Consider the following 19,691-nt stretch of genomic DNA (forward strand, 5'->3'; position numbering starts at 1 on the left):
CAGCAATTTAAACCTCCAGAAAATGGTGGAAATTAAAATTGCTACCCAAATTTATGTGTCAGGTACTTTATGTTTCTTTGTTGACTACGTAAATAGGCTTTAAATAACCCCCCACCCCCCACCCCCCACCCCTATACATGTAGAATACCTATTATGCGACTATGGAAAAACATGACAATCACCATAAAATCTCACTGATTAACCTAAAATCGAAGAGAAAGATCTTTTTGGTATGTTAAGGCCTTTTTATTATTTCTTAGTACAGATTTTTTGTAATTACGAAATGCACTCAGACATTCATCCACAGTCATGTGGGGGCCTGGATTGTAAAAAAAAGGTAATCGCTGAACCCACTTGTCCCATACATCCCGTATTGCTGCGAGTTTATCACGCTCTCTTCGGCCCTGCCTTGTTTCTCTATCATCAAACGTATGACACGGGAGAAAAGATGAAATTTCTGTAGAGACATAGCTGCTGGAGATATTGCCCTTCCAGTGTCAGCATTCCAAAGGCTTGCTGTTGCTTCGCCTTTTGACTTGTAAACTCCTGCCAAAATGAACAACCCAATATAGGCTTACAAGTGGGTAACATCCAAGTCTTTCCAACTGCCCCCATACACACGCCTCCCCTCCAAGTTTGTCATCTCCAGTATATTCTTTTCAATTGATTATCAAGAACTCAAAAGCTGATTTTATGTCTTGGGCATGGCTGACAGCGTATCTGGTGGGGCCTGAAACCATCCTGATAACATTAGCAGCACTAAGTCTACCCTGACATTCAAGTGGGGAGAGGGACCATAATAACTTTCCATTTTCTGAAGGTAACATGCCTTCTGGTGGTTGAGAAACAGGAGGGTCAACACTTAGAGTCTCATTCTCATCAGAGGAGGATGCCTCATAATCAGGGTCCTCCTCAACGTTATCCTCTGTGTCATATACAGTCTCCTCTATGACACTCTCACTGGCAAACAGCTGTGACAAAACCTCATTGGCAGAAAACTTTTGCTTAGAGTTCATTTTCAATAGAGAGAGAGAGCACAAAGAAAGAGCACACAGAGCACCAAGAGGAATGGTTTTGAAGGATGCTGTGCAAGCTTTTATATGTTTGCTCCTCCCCTACTGTCATGCGCAGACACAGGTGTGGGAACCATAGTTCCCCTCCCTCACAGCATGGGAAATATCAAAGTTCTCTTGGAAATTATGTTTTCCCATCCCCCATGTCATGTGAACTGTCCATGGTTCTCGCACTACTACAGGCATTATTATGATAGGTTATGGCCCTAAAACAGAGGGAAGTCTTATATTACATTGTAAAATTATATTATAAAATTGCATGTTGCAGTGTCCTCAATATCATCAAAAACAAGCAAAACAAATGTGTGTAAAATGTTGATACTTCTTATATGTTTTAAACAGCTAAAACAGCCTGGGGTCAAATTGACCCCAAACAACACCAATGCGTACAACATGAGAACAGGGCATTAAAAACATATCATCATGTTAATTTTGTGTTTACCCAGTTGTCCCTATTAAATTAGGAAAAGTCACTAAATATGAAGCAAAAAAAATGATGTTGAGCATTTATTTAGAGACGTTAAACATTGAATGGGGTCAAATTGACCCCAAACATAACAGGAGGGTTAACAGGATCCACAATGTTCCAAGGTCTAGGGGGCACATGTGTGGCAGAGCTGAAGTGAATAGACCGTGTGAGCCCTGCGTAAAGCAGTAAAGGTAGCGGGTAGCAGGTAGCTGAGCGATTGCAGTGGTTACGTCACTCCCTGAGACCTGGTTAACTAGCGTTGTTGCCAACAGGCTAGGAGCAATTTGCCTTTAGGTAAAGCTTTGAGAGGCAGCGCTCTGGCCTCTGTTCCCCCAGTTCCTCGGTACTGGGATGTCTCACACCTCCCTGGCCAGCAGGCTAGGTGGTGGGGGGGGGTGTACAGCCCCACAGCATGGTCTCTCCATGTCCCGAACTCTCAGAAAACTGCAACTAATTTAATTCTTCGTAAATTTAATTATATCAAGATTAACAAGGGAAGTAATTAATTTCTTTATGATGGGTATCTTTTAAGTGCCTCCGGCTCAGCTTTGTTGTCAAAACTGTATACTTAACCATTATTGCAGTGCAAACTTAAATTAAAGGCAGTAGTACAGTACATTACAATTTCATTCATTATGAGGAAACATTTCTTTTTCCATTTTTTCTTCTTTTTAAAAACTCTTCTTATATGTGTATCATTAGCACAAATGCATATATAAGCATATTCAGCATGCCATGTACATACAAGTACCACATATAGTTGAGAATATGCACATAAATATATTCCTCTGAAACACAAGCTAGGTTTACTGAAATAATAATACATTTTCAATATTTGTCCTTTCAGGTCACTTGTGAAGTTTAAGAAATTCAGATTCAACTCAACTCTCTGAGAGTCTCTCTCATATAGTCTGTAAATACAGCTATTAGGAAAGCAGCTATCAAGAAGACAGCTATAGTCCACAGCAGAGCACTTATTTGCTATGGCATATGCCAATATCTTCAACAGCAGCGAATTGTCTGGGCAGCCCTTGTCGGCCAGGACAGGGCCTCATGCTTCTCAGAAGGCAAGAGCAGGAATAAAGGGTTGCCAAAACCACAAGGAAATACTCCTTCTTATATTAGGGAACACAAAGCTTAGCCGAAGTCACCCTATCTGTCCCCACAGAGCATTGCTGTGCGGTATGAGTATCACCTGGTGCTGTGGCAGTTTGGATCGGAAACGCTCAGCAGGTACTGCAGGCCCCCACCCTGCCTTCCTGAGCAAAATTATCCTGGTGCCTGCTGAGCACCAAGGCTGTTGGAGGCTCTGGAAGATGCTCTGAACATAGGTGTGCAGTGTAGCACAGGAGCAGGACTCGTAACCAAAAGCTTGCTGGTTCGATCCCCTGCTGGAGCGCTGCTGTTGTACCCTTGGGAAAGGTACTTAACCCAGAACTGACTCAGTAAATATCCAGCTGTACAAATGGATAATATGTAAAAATTGTAACCTGTGTAAGCTACACTGGATATGACAATAATGTAATGAACATCCCAGTTTTCCCTCAGAGAGCTGATCAAATCATATCAAAAGAGTGTTTCATCACTCAGAGACTCAGAGCTAAGAGGTTCAGGACAAAACTACGTGAGGATTGTAAATGCACTGCAAAAGCTGAGTGCAGAGCTTGACATTGAGCTACAGAACAAGATTTGTTCATTTAGATTTACTGGGAAAAAACATATGTAAGTATCATGTATCATGTGCATAAAAGACATCAACCCCCTTGTCTGGTAAATATAGTACTCATGCTCAAGAAAATATATGATATTTTATATTTATATATCAAGAACACTTCTTAACTGACCAAATTTGGCTTCTTTTTGTGAAAATGTCTTCAGTAATGTGCACCAGAACCTGTGGACATAATGAATACACTACATACATGCCATGCCCTGCTTGGTCTTCACAGCCACATAAGCCTAACCAATTTGAGGAGCTCCACCAAATTGCTGGAAAGAAACCCTCCAGCATCCCCAACAACTGCCCCTCCCCCCCACCCCCTTGAGAGAACTGCCTGAAGACAAGGGGAATCAGCTTGGTTTGTTCGAATTATGCAACAGATAACAGATTGTTCACGGTCCCCCTAATCGTCAATATGTTCGATGTATGCAGATAAAACCCGGGAGTCGTCTTCGGAGTAGGTTGTTATATGCACATGTAAATGTAGGTTTAGCTCCAAATCTTTCTTTCCCCCCAAGCATACATTATTTATGTGTCCCTTTCTGTTCAATGCTGAACCTGAAGGTCTGTAAAGAGCTCTGCAGTAACCCTCAGTATGCTCGTGGTGACAGAGGGGATATTCCTCCTTGTCTGGCTCAGCAACTCCCCTGAATAAACCAACACCAGGCAGTTGGGTGGAGTATGCAGGGAGAGAGGGAAAAGGGTGGACAGGTGGAGCGTGCAGGGAGAGAGGGAGATGGGCGAGGAAGCAGAGCATGCAGGGAGAGAGGAAGATGGGCAAGGGGGGGGGGCACGTAGGGTGACAGGAAGATGGGCAGTGGGTTGGAGCGCTAAGGAAACAGCGGAATCGAATTTGGGATTGACTTACTTCATTAACCAAGATTACAAGTTTAATTTACAAACCAGGAGTCAACATTTCTCATTAACAAGAGGACCACGGAGAACCGCAGGGCTTGGAGACCACTGTTATTACTAACTACACATGTCAATCCCATTTTGATGGTTCATGTCCCCACTTGCCTCCCCCTCATCCACTAATTTTTTGGCGCAGGGGTTGGTTTTAATTGTAGCTATAGAACCCAGTGTAGCTTGCCCATAAGACAGCCTCCACATCTGCAGTGAGTGCAGTTTTAGTGATATTGGGTGCAGTCCGTAGCTCGGGGCTCATTTTAATAGTTCTCCTCTTCATACAAAGCTCAGATTGTTTTCCATGTGATTCCTGTTAATTTTGCTGCAGGAAAGGGCATTGTTTTTCCTTGTGTCTTCTGTCACTCTCTCTTTCTTCTTTCACACTCCCTCTCCTTCCCTGACTGTCTCTCCCCCTTTTCTGATCCATACTCTGAAAGAAGGTGAAATTTATTCAAATGGAAAAAGGCTGCCATTATTAAATCTACCTACCTCTTCCAGAAGCCTGTATTAGGCTGATATGAGAATGGCGATAGTCAAATAAGCCCAGGCATTTTAGCTGCTTTGTTTTTCTCCCTTTTTTAAGATAACAGGGGTTTTACTTTGATGTGATGAATGACTCCATCCAGGAGGTTTATGTAAATAATCATCTTTCTAAATGCAACGCTGCTTTGAATACATTTAATTGGTACAGTCAACTTAATTTTATTAAGTACAAAGACCTGCGGTGTGGACATGAAATTTTACATTTTGAAGCTAATAAGGCAAGTGCTTAAATTGCTGCATTACTTTTAACGCCGAAGTGAATGTCCAGGACGCTCCGTTGAGTTTTCCCTACTACAATCACACATCCTCCCTCTGCTTTTGAAAGGATCTAGAATGAAGGGGGTAAAGGTTCCATCTTTGATGTACCTGGAGTCATGGCGGAGGTGTGGCTGGGTAAGGGCCATGCTGAACTGGGCCTCCTAGCCTGCACTGCTACTTCGTTCATGTTTGCTCAGGTGATTGGACAGCTCAGACCTTGGACTGCCCTTTCCAGTGTCCAGATATCTGACCTGAACCATGCTGATTCAGAGTTACTCAATTTGTTATGTCATGTTTTCTTGCCCCCGCAAGCCCTTTCCCCAACAGCAAATTGAGAGAACAAAATCATATTTTATGCAAGGAGGACAACAGCATAATACAGAGTGATTTATGCAACTACATAATGCAATTTTTTTTATTACCATGCATTGAAACCTAACAGGTGTGAAATAAACTAAGTTTGCTTGGTCTGTTAGTAAGATAGTCAGATTTGTGTGCATTTTCTGAAGAAAATGCGATGTGTAGTTGCCTGTGTGCATTATTGATGGTATGCGCGGATTTTGAAGATATGGCAGTTTAAAAATACATGCTTTTCCAACAAGGAACTGAAGTCCTGAATTTGTGTGCATTGGGCTTGCTCTCCCCCTCTCCCTCTCCTCCCTTCAAACATGGAAGTGAAATATTCCTGTCGTTTTCGCCTGTCCATTGCCTTGCCCATTGGGCAACCACACTAATTATATTGTACATTGTAATTTCAACAAAATAGCAGAAGAGAAATAGCAGTGCTTTCAAGATCTAGATGTAGATGTTTTGTAAAGTATTAATGAAAAAGTCAAAAATTTGCAAATTTGCCACTAGTAAGTGGTTGGTATGCAACTGTGATAAATTATCTAATTGGCTAGCTAGCAAGCACGATAATAGATTTGGTTTTAATAAGCAGTTGCTCAAGATTGATGTTAAAACTAGATATACAAAACATCTGTATGAACTGAAATAGGCTACTGGTTGTTGCAAAACAGAAAAATATGCTACATTTTGAGGTCAGCCAGCACATGGGTATGGGGGACGTCAATGCAGACAAGGCGATGAACACAGAGAAACATATAACATCAAATCTAATTACAACCTTTTCTTTTTTTAATGCCACTTTTTGTGAGTGGTTATAAATATATATTATATAGTGGTTATAAATATAAATAAATATATATATTATAAATAATGTCATAAATATTTAATGCCCGTGTCAATAATGTTTCAAGGCTACTATAATTCAAGCAGGTAAATAAAATTCATTGGCAAATCATGCATTTTATACCACAGGCTAATTTTCCACTGATAAATACACAAGGTGAAATGGGGGATACTGACTGGGGCTTGTGCATAGTGAGGGGAAGGGGTCACTGCCACCATACTGCAACCCCCTCCACCCTCCACCTTCTGCCCTTTCTGTGTCAGCCCTCCTGCACATTTCTGTGTCACCCTCTGGGGGGGGGGGGGATGGGGGGGCATTCCTCTGTGCTGTGAGCCGCAAGCGCGGCAATACTGGGCTCCATCTCCTCTTTACTGAGCATTTCCATTATGCTTCCCTGTAGCTAATCCATCTGACAGAGACTTGTGAGGCCCTCTTTGTTCCTTCCCATTAATGAGATCAAGCCTGAGAGGAACACTCTGGCCCTGATCAAGGCCCTCTGACAGGCCAGGGCTCTAAAGGCCTGGTCACCTTACTGAAGAAAAACTAAAACATCCAGGTTGGAGCAGGGGATGGAGGGGAAAATCATTTTTCAGCCAGAGCTCCTCTTAACAGCAAGGTCATTACCCCTAATTCCAGTTGGGACAGTGAAGGGCTCCCTTTTTCCGGGGATTAACATGCAAGCTCCACAACGGCGGGCTCCACGCTATGGCCCTTTCCACATTCTTGGCCAGGGGCCCTGCAGCTCATTTCTGAGGAGATGAAATCTCTGACGAGCCCTTCAGTTAAGCTGAGAGCAGGCAGCAGTCCAGCAACACCCACGGTCCTCACAGGCATCCTATGACCCCCTTAGAAAAGTCACATTCACTTTGCTCTCAAGAAGGGAAGACAGTGCCGCCAGCTATCCCCGGCCCATGCACAGCAAAGAAACACGGGGAGGTGAAAACCAAGTGAGTTAAGATTCACCCCCTCTGCCTTGCGATAGCTCATGATAGCTTCATTAATTTCTGTAACTTAAGCGTAAATTAGACAGGGGTCCTGAAAATGGCTACCAAACATGTGTGCTCTTGTGTATCTTATGCAAGGCCTTTTTTAAAAGGCACTGCAAACATTTTCTTAGGAGCAGAGGGCACAGAGGCAAACAGAGCAATCAGGGTAAAATGTAGTGATGAAAGTTAGCACAGCACTAAAGCATCAGAAGTAATATTTTTATTTTGTTATTTATACTTTATACTGAGTATTTTAAGTTCTTCTCTGTGGAAGGCCAGGTGGATGATGTGCAGATGTGACCAAATGAGAGGATTTATAAAAACGTTGACCAATAGGTTAAGGTTAGCTTGAATAGCTATGCCTTCCTATAAGCAAAAATGATTCTTGCTGAAATTGTCCTTTTACCTACTCGTACTATTTAATGTACAACTCAGAGTGAATGAAATCTAATACAGAACAGTGCAAAAGAAGAACACATTCAAGAGCTGAGGCTGTGCTGGCTGCATGGAGATGTGTCACAAAGTCCACCACCGAGTGTTGTTTCATATGTATCCTCTTTTCTGAATGTAAGCAGGAAAAGGTTCTTATTTTTCAGGTCCACCCAGTGAAAATACCTAGCTTTCAAATACACGCTATGAAAGTGAATGTGTTTCTTGCATGACTAATGAACGCACTAGTGTAATGCTGTAGGACTACCATGCTGTTTTGAGAAAGCTGTCATCAGTGGGAGTCAGTCTTGAATTAGTCATGTCCATTTGTTACCCAGCTGGATAAGCACAGACACAATGGTTCAAAGGGTGAAACACAGAACTCTGAATCCATTGGATATTGAAGTTCAAATGGGACCCTGTCTGAGGCCAAAAGAATTTTATATAAAATGTACTGGAAAACAACTGTACCTCAGCCAGGATTTCCACACAAATAATAGGTTATTATTGTACAGTAGCCTATTTACTGCTGTAGTGACTGAAGTTTCTTTCACATTGTTGTAGCCAGATAAAACAGTTTTAGGCCAGTACAGTCCTAATCTTTCAATGTAAGCATTCAACTAAACCCAGTTTTCCTGCTGTGGGTTTTACAGCAAATTTGGCTTCCTATAGTAGTAGTTACAGCCTCTCTCATTTCTATATAGTCTGCATTCCAGCTGCATTCCGACTGCATGTAATTTTCACACATGCAAATTAAATCAAACAAGCTTAAAAATATTTGCTGAAATGAATGATTTGCTTCATTAGATAGCTCTATCAACTTTAAAGTGATGACTGAGGGTGCTTTACAAAATTCAAAATGATCACACTGTGGTATGTCCTTAATTTTGAACAAAAAATGACCCTTTCATTCAAGTATCATCAGAGACTGTTGTGTGTAATCAAAAATGTGCATGTAATGTAAAACTAACATTTGCAGGAATTTATTCCAGAAAATATAGTTACACTAGCTACAGACATAAAAAAGATGTTGTGTAAAAAACCAAACAAAAAACAGGTTGTATACAGCAAAAAAAGTTAACTATTTGACTATTTGCTGTTTGAATGAACTGTTACTTCACCTCTCACAAATTACATTGATCCAAGATTTCCATATTTTAATAGCTAAATAAATATTATAAAAAAATCTACAGTATATAATGCATTGCAATGACATTGCAACATGTGAATGTATGTTTACAGATCCATTATGTGTGGACATACCACTTTCTATTCCATGATAATATTACATAATTATAGTAACAATATATAATCTGTGCTATACTGTAGATCATGGAATCGTAACAATAATAACAATCATATCAGTCATATATCACTTATTCTTCTGACAGCGGGAGAATCCACAGGAAGGGTCAGAGGAAAGTTAACCTCCAGTGGCTGGGATGTTTCTGAAATCAGTGTGTGGATTTGGTAAAAGAATGAAAAGACATTTTGAAGGACAGCCTGTTGGAGGGATACAGTGGGCCAAATGAGGCCAGTGACACCCGTATCCTTACCTCAGTCCCTGACGGTGTGGCCCCGGGCCAATCCAGCTTGCGTTTCTTCCGCGGTCCGATGGCAGCCAGCGCGGTTAGGTTAGCATCTCGTTGTCTCATCTGTGCAAGCTCCTGCTGCTGCATCTGAAGGACAGGGCAACATAAGGATTAGCCAATGTGGCCCTCTCAATCCACTGCCATTCAGGGTCAGTACATTAGTACACACAAAGCAATGAAATGACAGTGTTATTGTGACAATTCTCCTTGTTCTGATTGTGAGTTATGCTCGTTTTCCCTGTGGAGGAGGCATTCACAGATTCGCAGCCCTGAGGGAATGCCCTGTCTCACTGCAGGGCTGCTGAGAAGCCGGGTCTGCTGAGGAGCCAGGTCTGCAGAAGAGCTCTGGTTGCCCAGGAGTGGGGCCCCATTCTACTCTGCAAACTGCTGACTGCTGTGGGACATGGCACCAAGATCATCATCACCTCCACCCCACCCCAGTGGGAGCAGTGTTGCTGGATACAGAGTGGAAAGTGCAAGTGTCACAGATGAATGACTGCCACAGTGCACCTGAACGTGTGTGAGCATGCATGCGTGTGTGTATGTTTGTGTATTGTCTATTTATTACCGTTTTATCATTCTGGAGTCTTTACCATTCTGATATTCTTTGGTTGTAAAAACTGAAGCCAAACATTTTCAGAGCCTGTAGCATAGTGTGGCCATTGGCATTCATCATTCTACACTCACCAATTTTTTCCCCACAATGTGAAACATTTTGACGTTATAAGACTGTTCATCAGCAATAACAAAACAAACCAGGAATACACTTTGCAAACATGAAGGTATATTAACATGTCTTGCACAGTTATCAAATAAAATTCCATTGTAAGACCACTTCCTAAAAACATACAAGCAAGCCAGTGTTCTACAACCTAAAACAGTCTAATCTTGCAACTTTTCCCAAATATCAGTCTGAAGTAACAGAGAGCTGACTAAGGGCTTATACCCAGGACTGTTTACATGCAAATTAGCACAGAGTAATGTTAATCCAAAGGGATATTCTGCACATTGTCCACACACACATGGTTTCCCCAGCTTGGCAAGCTAACAAAGAGACTGACTGCTGTGATGGGAGGCCTGGTCTTGTCAACTCTGTCCCAATCCCAGGCCAGTTGGGTGGAGTGCTGTTCTGCACCCACAAGCACAATGCAAATAGAACACCACCTGAAATCCATCATAGGGGGAGGGTTTCAGGACACAATCCCTGCTGCTCCAAAATGTACCCAATGACATGGGGGGGGGGGGTCTCTGACTGGCACCAGGCACCCTCCCAAACAGTCTGCAGCTACAGCCTCTCCGGCCCGATACCCCAGCAAGACCTTGCTGCACTATCTATAACCCCGCATCAGGAGCATCTCATGATCCAACCCACCAGGTTTTACAGCTGACTCCAGGCCCCATCCACAGCTGAACAGAACTGGCTCTGCAACAAGGCCAGCACAAGCAACAAGGGACAGGGATGGGGATGAAGATGAGGATGGCCAGTTCTGTACATAAGCCCCACAACAACCTCTGCTGAAGCTGCAGCCGCAACCACAAACATATACTACGTGCAAAGGAAAGTTGGAAATTATTTTTATGTATGTACGTACACCTTTGTCAGGTCCTGTTAGGGTCTTTGTTTAAGTATCAGAGACTTGTGAGCAGCTGAAATACCAGTTACAGTAGCCTGCAGAAAGGGGGAAGGAAAGAAACCTGCAGCCTCTAATCACTTACAAAGGTCAGGAGCTGGAGAGAGCCTAGGAGCACTGTTTTAAAATTTCATTGATCCTCATCTGCAGTCAAGCCATAGAGTGTTTCAGCCATATTGTAATTACCTACCTATGTCTCAGTACTGGTAAGTGCTCAGGTCCAATTTAGAAACTCTTACTTCAAATTCCACACCACTGAACTTTACTGTACAAATCTGTCAGCATGCTCCTCTGGCATTTGCTGAAAATGTATAAATAAATTAGATAGTAACACCAGATTTAATAAAACTGCTGCATCCATATACATTTAATTCAAGTATTTTTTTATTCCAGAGTCTAAACCGTCCGTTCCAAATCACTGGCATGTTCCTTATGGTTTCAATTATTCAAAGGGGCTTATAATTTAGGGCTGTGCTAGGACGGGCACACTTGCTAAAATGTTTCACTGAAAAATGTTCTTCAAAAGGTTACAAAACGGAGCCATCAAAAAAATGCCTGGATCCTAAAAATGTAACTCGTGTTTTCCTTTTTTCCATGCAGTCGTGTTTTGGAAGCATTGCTAATTCCCGGAGAAGGGGATTAATCCATTTAGACGGGTGCTACTCGGATGAGGATATGTTCCTCAGACCCAAATTCCTCACCTGTTGTTTTCTATCTGTTGGGTTTGTAACAAAGGCTCATCTCCCCGGCCCCTGGGGTGTGCTGCTGGCCTCCCAGACGCTCATAGACAGATGTCCTCCATGGAGCGCAGTGCGAAGGCCTGAGGTCATGAGGGCTGGGGGGAGGGGAATATAAAGGTCGGGCAGGGTGTCCTCACTGATCCCACCCCCTGCACCCCTTTCTCCTTCTCCGGGGGTACACAATGGAGTACTTCAATGGCTCTGACAGCCAACCCCGAATGGCACAGCGGACACGGTTAACTTTCCTTTTCTGCTAAATCCTTACAAACTTCTCTTCTCTGCTAAATCCTTAAAATTTCCCCCTGATGTGAACTCAGCGGTCTTTCTTGTGTGTACAAGACAGGGCTTGAATTATAAGAACATCTTTGGAGTCTGTCACGCCTTTTTTCATATGAAACGCATGACAGCTAGGAGAACCAGAGCTGCCTTTCCCATTAAGGCTCAATGCTCAGATTTCATGTTTAATCAGGCTTTTTGGGACACTGTAGTAAATACTTCTTCATCCCCTCAGCAGATTCTCAGATATTTGCTCTTCATTTGCTGGTCTTGGTCCTGAAATCACAAGTTTCCTCTGATTTCAATGGGGACTTTAACTCACTGCCAAGTAACATTTGAAAGATCAGAGCAGACAGACATTTCAATTGAAATGAGGGCATTGCATCAACTCACAATACAAAAACAGCTGATGACAGCCTCCTGTACACAGTCGCTGATAACTGCCTATTCCGTAAATGATAAAAAGCAAGAGGATTCTACCAAAGCACTGCTACACAACAGCAACTGTTAACAGTATCAGTTCTGTATTAGGCTTTACATGACTTTTTAAGGTCTTAATGTGGCCTACCCTATATGATCCCATGATGACAAAACTAACAGTAATCTGTAACTGAGACTAAGGACTTATACTAGCAAACTACATCAAAGAAATCATTTCTAAGAGTGACAAACGGATTCATCCATAAGAGCCACCTAACAATCCTACAGAAAAACAAAAATTTAATCCAACAAAGATTCTCATTCACTGTGTTTGGGAGGATATTACACTAAGCCCAGAGATGGAGTGAACATTAAAATGTGCTTATGTAATGTAAAATCTCAGACTCAGTTTTTGCTGCGCTTTGTGTCGCATGGATGCCTTTTAAACCCAGCAAGTTCCAGCAATCATCACCTTCTATTGATTAGGTCTAATTTACATCTTGGGAGCAGAACATGCTTGCACGCTTGCCACTCTGAGAGGAAGGGCTCCATGATTTATTCATTTCCAGTCACAGATGAGAGAATCCAGCTCACGAGCGGTGCACAACTGTGGGTGCTGACTTTGGGCTCTTTTTTCATGCTGCCCGGAGGCCCTCTGTGCAAGTCCTAATTAACAAGGTGAATCATGCAGCCATCCTCTAATAAGCAAACATGTCAATCTAACAGAAACACAAAGGCAGGGCTGGCATTCAGGAAAGAGCTGCACAGAGGCACTGCTTTCTCTCCAACTCCATCCACTCCTTTCTTTTTTAACAGAAAAAGGAGGTAAATTCACTTTCTACCCTAGCCGTACAATAAGGTCAATGATTTAGAAATGTGCATAAACGCCTCGCTAGTGAGGTTTTCATTCTCATTTCCCTAATGGCTTATCGTTAATTGAAATATGTCCTCTTGCTCGCCTCCTCTCCCCCTACGCTGTGATGGGAAGAGGCTGACAGCTTGCCACAAGTATAGCCCAGCATACCTTATTCCCCTGGTGCAGTGGTCCCAGAAGTGCTACTGCCTACAGACAGTGAGTGGTTCTACAGGCTTTAAATAGACCCTCACTTAGGAGACAAGCTGCTTGTATATCTCGCTCTGAGGCAAACCTCTTTTGTTGTTTTCTATCACACTGCACTATTTAGTAATATTAAAAACACACTGAAACACCAAAAGAGTTTTTTAGTTTTTTTCCTCCTCTTCAGATGTCTTCAGGAATAGAGAAAACAATGGAACGCTGAAACAAACAATATAATGCAGAGAGGCAAAAGAGCTGATATTTTCAGTGTGAAGTCTTACAAACAACACTTTCCACTTTGGAAATTTAAAATTTAAGAATAATTTAAGAATGAGCTTTTGATATACCTTTGAGTAAAATGTTCAGGGCAATGCCTTGATTTATTCATTTATCTATTCATTTAATTCTTGGAGGACAGAGGCACAGTCATCATCCAACAAAATTATCATTTTAGCTGATGATGTACCATTCAATTTAATAAAATATGCAATATGGCGTACATCAGTAAATTGTGATGTACCAATACCAGGCAACACTGAGTGCACACTCTGTGTTTATGTAACTGTGCTGCTTTGGATCAAAACAATGCACATTACATCACAACAACCCAAAAGTCTGATTCCACCAGTGCCATTTCTGTAGCCATTCAATTAGCTTGTGCTGAATTCCCATCTATGTTCACATCCAGCAACTTAAACGGTTCAGTATGAATGTAGACTGGAGGCATTAGGCAGGCTACGCCCTCCGTGTTTTTGGCAGGTGGTGCATTGTTATGAGACAGATTTCATCCCATTATTCTTATTTAGCAGACACTCTTACCCAGAGCGACTTACATTGGCTACAGTTTTTTTTTTTTTTTTTTTTTTAACCACATCCATTTATACAGCTGGATATTTACTGAGGCAATTGTGGGTTAAGTACCTTGCCCAAGGGTACAAGGGTACACCCACGCAAGCCCAACATCTCTATCCCACAGCTGAGTTTTCAGGGAGGGGCTTCTTTCGGATGTGGTCGGTATCTTGCCACGGCTTCTTTCTGATAGGAAGCACATGGTTTCCATCACGTGTGAAAATGTACTGACTTTAATGGCAGCTACCATGGTGACCACTGTAAGCTTGTGCAAGACATAACTGATAATACTCAACATAATGCAGTGAAGCAGCATCATTAACTTATTTATTAAGTACCTTTCAAGCAGGATAGCGCAAAGTTCTTAAACACACAATTAATTGATAGTAAATATAACACAAATATGTGACAATTAAAGAACATCAGTGGGAGGGTGTATCCAGCAGCTGACACAGGCATTGGGCTGCCATCCTGGTACTGCCACAGGACACAAGCTACACTGAGCTTAGCTGATATTTTTAAATCGTCTTGGAGGCTCCATCAACCTATGATTCTTAACCTAAAATGCCACCAGGTTGAGAGAGAATTACAAATTTCGAGTTCTCATGTTTACACAATGGTATTTACCAGATGTCCAAATTTGTCAAGCATAGTTACACCATAGCCTTCAAAAGTTTCCTGCACCTTTTAGAGAATATATGTAGTATATTTATGACCTTTGTTGTAGTTCAAAAGTATATTAAATTTCCTGCATTGTACTTCCACAAAGCTGTCATGTTTATCAGTACACGTTATTCTTCTATCTGAACAGTATAATAGGTCAGATGTATGATGACTAAAAATTAGAAGAAATTGGGTATCGTCATTCTACAGCAGTATACATATAGAAATAAAATATATCCATTTCCTACACATATGGAGCTGAAGTCTACTGTTGCTATGTGCTACATAAAAGGAAAAGCAAACCACTTGTGTAATCCGCAGCCATTTATGTATCTGAATAAGCCGTGTCCACTTCTTTAATTGGAGGCACAGGGCTAGGAGAAGAACAAGGTCAGAACTGATATCTGTGAGGTTCAAGACATTTCAACAAGATCCTTGCATGCTAAACAAAGTGAAAAACAAAACCTAATAGCCATAGGAGGAAGAAATATTTGAGCAGAATTATTTTCAATGTAAAGCAGAGAAATTCCCATTGGACAGACCTCTGTTTCGCATGAACTGGACACCACTCTCAGCAAGTGGCATTATTACTATTATCATTACTATTATTAGCAAGTACTATGCTAGGCCTTCAATGAAGCCTGACACCTATACGCCTGGCCTGAAGGGAGAGCAGGACATTGGCATTCCTCTCTTCTGCCTGGGATGTGGCACCAAGGACTGAAATGTTGTTTAGCAAAATAAGTGAAACGCAGGCAATGCCAGAAAAGCAATCACAGACTGATTACACCAGCAGAGCAGCAGAAATAAAGGACATTTTCTTATAGTTCTCACTCTAAACATGCATTCTGAAACACCACCGCCAAAACTGTGCAAGTCGGCAGAACCAGAGAGGCATTGTTTCCGTGTGTTTTACTTTTAGGGCCTCATATGTGCAATTACAAGGTGCTGTAATAGTGCCTGTATTCACTGTGCACTCAACAATCACCTGTTATTACATTCACTATCATTTGTTTCCACGTGTACAAAGAAAAGTAACTCCCTCAGATTTGCCCCTCAAAGCCAAGGACTAGCCGCAAAGCAAGCGGGAGGAGTTTTGATCCAAATGGCTGTGCTTCCGAGGAGGCAGGAGAGTCAGACCTAATGCCTGTTCCCCAATCCCTGTTCCACCATGCCTCTGATAAAGTGCCCTTTGTTCCATGCATCACATTTACAGGACCCTGCTGCTCCCCCTCCACTCTTATTAATTAAACTCTAATCAGGCTATTTCAATGACACATTCAAATAAATAATGTACAGACTTCTGTGCTAAGTATGTTGGAGAGCCATGGAAAGTAATAATCAATGGATGCATGTTTTTCTTCTTCATTTCCCTTTCACTGAGTTTGATGAAAGAAGCAAAAGAAGAGACTGTTTATTCCAGTCACTCCACTGAAATCTTGCATTATTGAAACCTAAAGCACTCCTGTAATTTCTCCCAATTAAAGAACAAGGAGGAGGAGATCCACTGACACAGATGAGCCCTGCAATTGGCTGTGGCCTCATTCCTGCAACTTTACAGTTATCACATATGAGTTGCCTGTGTATTTAAAGTGCCGCTGTGTTTCTGAACCATGCTTCCATCACAAAGACTTCAGTAATGCTTGCCGCATTGATATGTTACATTTTCTCTTGTGGCCACATCTTAAATCGATTCATAGAGCGACCCCAAGACACACTGTGGGCATGGGTGGGGGAAGGGGAGGTTGCTGCTGCTGCTCTCGATATGACAGCTTTGTTCCCTGTCCCTCACGGTCCACTGCCACTCCACACTGTGGGTAATGAATCCCCAGCTCTGATGTATCCTTTCTTCCACCCTGCCAAAAGTCTTTGTTCCCAAAGAACTGAGAGACGAGGTGCGGCCTCCGCTGGCATTTCAGGGCTCCCCACTCCCCGATAAAGAGAGGAGAGGGATGGAACGCAAACACCATAAATCAGCTCCCTTTGCTTTTTTTTTACTCTTTTGGCAATTGACTTTCACTGGACTTTTGCAGTGTGTTCTGGAATAGACGGGGGGGGGGGGGGGGGGGGGGGCTGTATCAGCCTGGCTCCTCGCAGTCAGGTCAGGCAGTGCCGCCAAGCAGGGGCAGGCCCGAGTCCTCCAGGGGGGTCGCAACTGTTAGGTCTTGAGGAGGGAGGCACAGACAGACTGCCAGCTGTGGCTCCAGGACCAAGGGCGCATGGCTGGTAGACCGCCCTAGCACAGTGAGGTCCAGCGCCCTGGATGCACCAACTCCTGCCACTGACATTGTTCCCCTCCCTTACCAAATGCATTTAAACTGGATTTCAGTCCAGAGTTCAATTCATTTTAATATAAAGTGCTCTGTAATTTCATCTTTCAAATAAAAGTGCTGCCTTGGAGAGGCACAGCAGTTATTATCCTGATGAAATTTTCACAGATGCACGGGTTACTGACAGACTTAACTGTCTTAAAAACAGATTTCTTCCCAGGCTGACAGCTCTCCCCCCTTAAGCAAGATGGAGATGAGAGATGCAGGGCTGAGAGATGCTGACTCTTGCACTGAAACCCCTCCCATTTAAACAGCAAGACAGAGCATTAAATACAGCACTGTTTCTGCTGTTTAAAAGCCACACGGTTTACATGATGCTTAGTAGCTAATATGGCTGTGCTAGGATGGCCACTTAATGGAGAGGAGATCCATACTGATAGCACCGCCACAGGCAAACCCCTCACACAGGCTATTACCCATTACACCCACCTACACATTTGCATACACATGAATTATAGTGGTCCAATCCAAAACCTGAAATGCTGCTCTGGAACAAGACATCTTTAAGTAATCAGGCCCAAAGCCTCCAATTGGAACCTGTGTACACCTCAGGAGTATTTTATTGCACTCTAATCACTCTCATCATTAAAGAACAAACCATAACTAATCTCCTTTTCCACTCCTTCTACCTTCACTCTCCTCATTTAAGTAGGAAACAGGGTTTCCATATTTTCTTCACTATAAAGTTTGTTGTATTGAACATAACAATCTGCAGGGATACTTTCTCTATAACTCAGAGGAGAGAGGAACTCAAGTGTTATATAAGACACTATCACTAGCTACTGAAAAGATAATATTATATACAAAAGGAACAAAAAGTAGTAAATGCATAATAATAATAATGAATAAACTTACAGAACAGCAGTGAGACTGAAGCCGCTGCTTAGTTTTAGTTTCAGTTCACTTGAAATTGTTCATGAATGCACAGCAAACTATGTTTTGCATCCATGAGCCACTGGGGAGTTGCACTTTTTTTCCAGATCTAACTATAAAAGCAACTTGCAATGTACAGAACATTGACAATACAATTTTTTATATTTATAACTTAAATATTCCACATGGCTGCTATAAAAAAGTTCTAATAGCCTTTATAATGCTAATAGGTTGTTAGGTACTGTGACAAAGGGGGAAATAGGCGCTTGTAATGCCTTCACTGGAACACCAAATTTACCACTTGAAGAGCTCAATGGGGAACAAATAATAGTCTCCTCTGAGCAAAATGAATCCACCCTCCAAAAAGAAAAGCGGGGTCTTGAGAACAACAGAAGTCGCTTCCTTGATGGGTTCATCAAATCTCACAAATAAATCCCAAAACTTTGAAAGTCAGGCTCCTCATGCTGCTACATACTGTATGTAGCAAGGCATGAAAAATTAATATACTGTAGCCCTGAAATGTCAAGTGTAATGATCTCCACACTGCTTACCTCCTTGGCTTTCTGTTTCAGCCGAGCTTGCTCTGGGTCCTCCTGCCTGGAGCGACTCTGCACAATTAGAGAAAAAACACAGGTTAACAGCTGGTTTAAGGGCCTCTTCAATGTTGTGGGTGACTGAAAAATAGTCGACGAAATGGGAACAGGATACAAGGTGTCAAGGACACAACGTTTAAATTCATGGAAGTGTGATTTCGGGCCTTGGGGCCATACCATTTAAATCTGCTCCAAATCCTGCCATAAATAAGCTGGCTGAAGGAGATTTTAATCAAAAGACATTATTAAAAATTCTGCAGACAGTATGCATTCGCTAAAACCCTGCAACGTGGTGTGCGGAGGGCTAGGGTTTTTGCACACGCTCTGTCTCTGTGATGGTGCTGCACTTGACAAAGGCTTTTGTCCTTGACAACAGAGCAAAAAGCCACTCCCTGCCTCACTCCACAATTATGTCATGCACAAGACCAAAAGGCTTGCCTTATTAACTTGTCAACCTTTCTCTTTGCTAATTGGCTTTAAAATTTATCAGGCCATTCATGTATCGGTTGGGAACTCTGCTGGTACTAATACATTAGCCCTCTCGTCCAGTGTCCCCAGAGACTTGAAGGAATTGCATAAATCAGTTCTTATTTACAAGGTTAAGCTGATGTACCCTCACAGAACACATACAAAAGGATGTGCAAAGAGGTGCAGGAGACTGGTGCATATATACAGGCAGGAGTGTATGGCATGTTTTCCATTTTTAATACCATGTGCCATGCATATTTGATAAGATATGGGCCTACACATTGTGAATATGCTCCCACTGTACAGCATGCCTATGAATGTGACAAAATATTCTAGAACCTTATTAGCAACTAGTTAAAGTATGTGGACCTGAACTCTGTTCAATTTTTTCAGAGGGAATGATGGAAGTTGAAGTCCACGGCTTGAGTTCATGGACTAAGTTTATATGAGGTTTGGACTTCATCTGTCATAAGCCTCTTTTCAGCCTTCCCTGCCTATTGAACATACAACTGATACACAAACATTAGATGAGACGTCATCTGGTGTGAGGGTGCACCCAGTCCAACGCAAATGGAATTTCATCTGTTTAAATTTTAAATAATGTTACGTCAAAGTATTTA

General features: G+C 42.2%; 1 protein-coding gene across 1 annotated transcript in view; it reads right to left on the reverse strand.

The window, feature by feature from the left end:
* The window catches only part of LOC118788165 (transcription initiation factor TFIID subunit 4-like), a 91,244-nt gene that overhangs the window by 18,470 nt on the left and 53,083 nt on the right, over positions 1-19,691 (reverse strand). The window contains exons 12-13 of the mRNA XM_036544059.1: positions 18,562-18,618; positions 9,136-9,258 (exon numbers count right to left, since the gene is read on the reverse strand). Coding sequence (XP_036399952.1) covers positions 9,136-9,258; positions 18,562-18,618 — 180 coding nt within the window. The remainder of the gene's footprint in view (positions 1-9,135; positions 9,259-18,561; positions 18,619-19,691) is intronic.

This window comes from Megalops cyprinoides, chromosome 13 (genome assembly GCF_013368585.1).
Source record: "Megalops cyprinoides isolate fMegCyp1 chromosome 13, fMegCyp1.pri, whole genome shotgun sequence".
Classification (NCBI taxonomy): Eukaryota; Metazoa; Chordata; class Actinopteri; order Elopiformes; family Megalopidae; genus Megalops; species Megalops cyprinoides.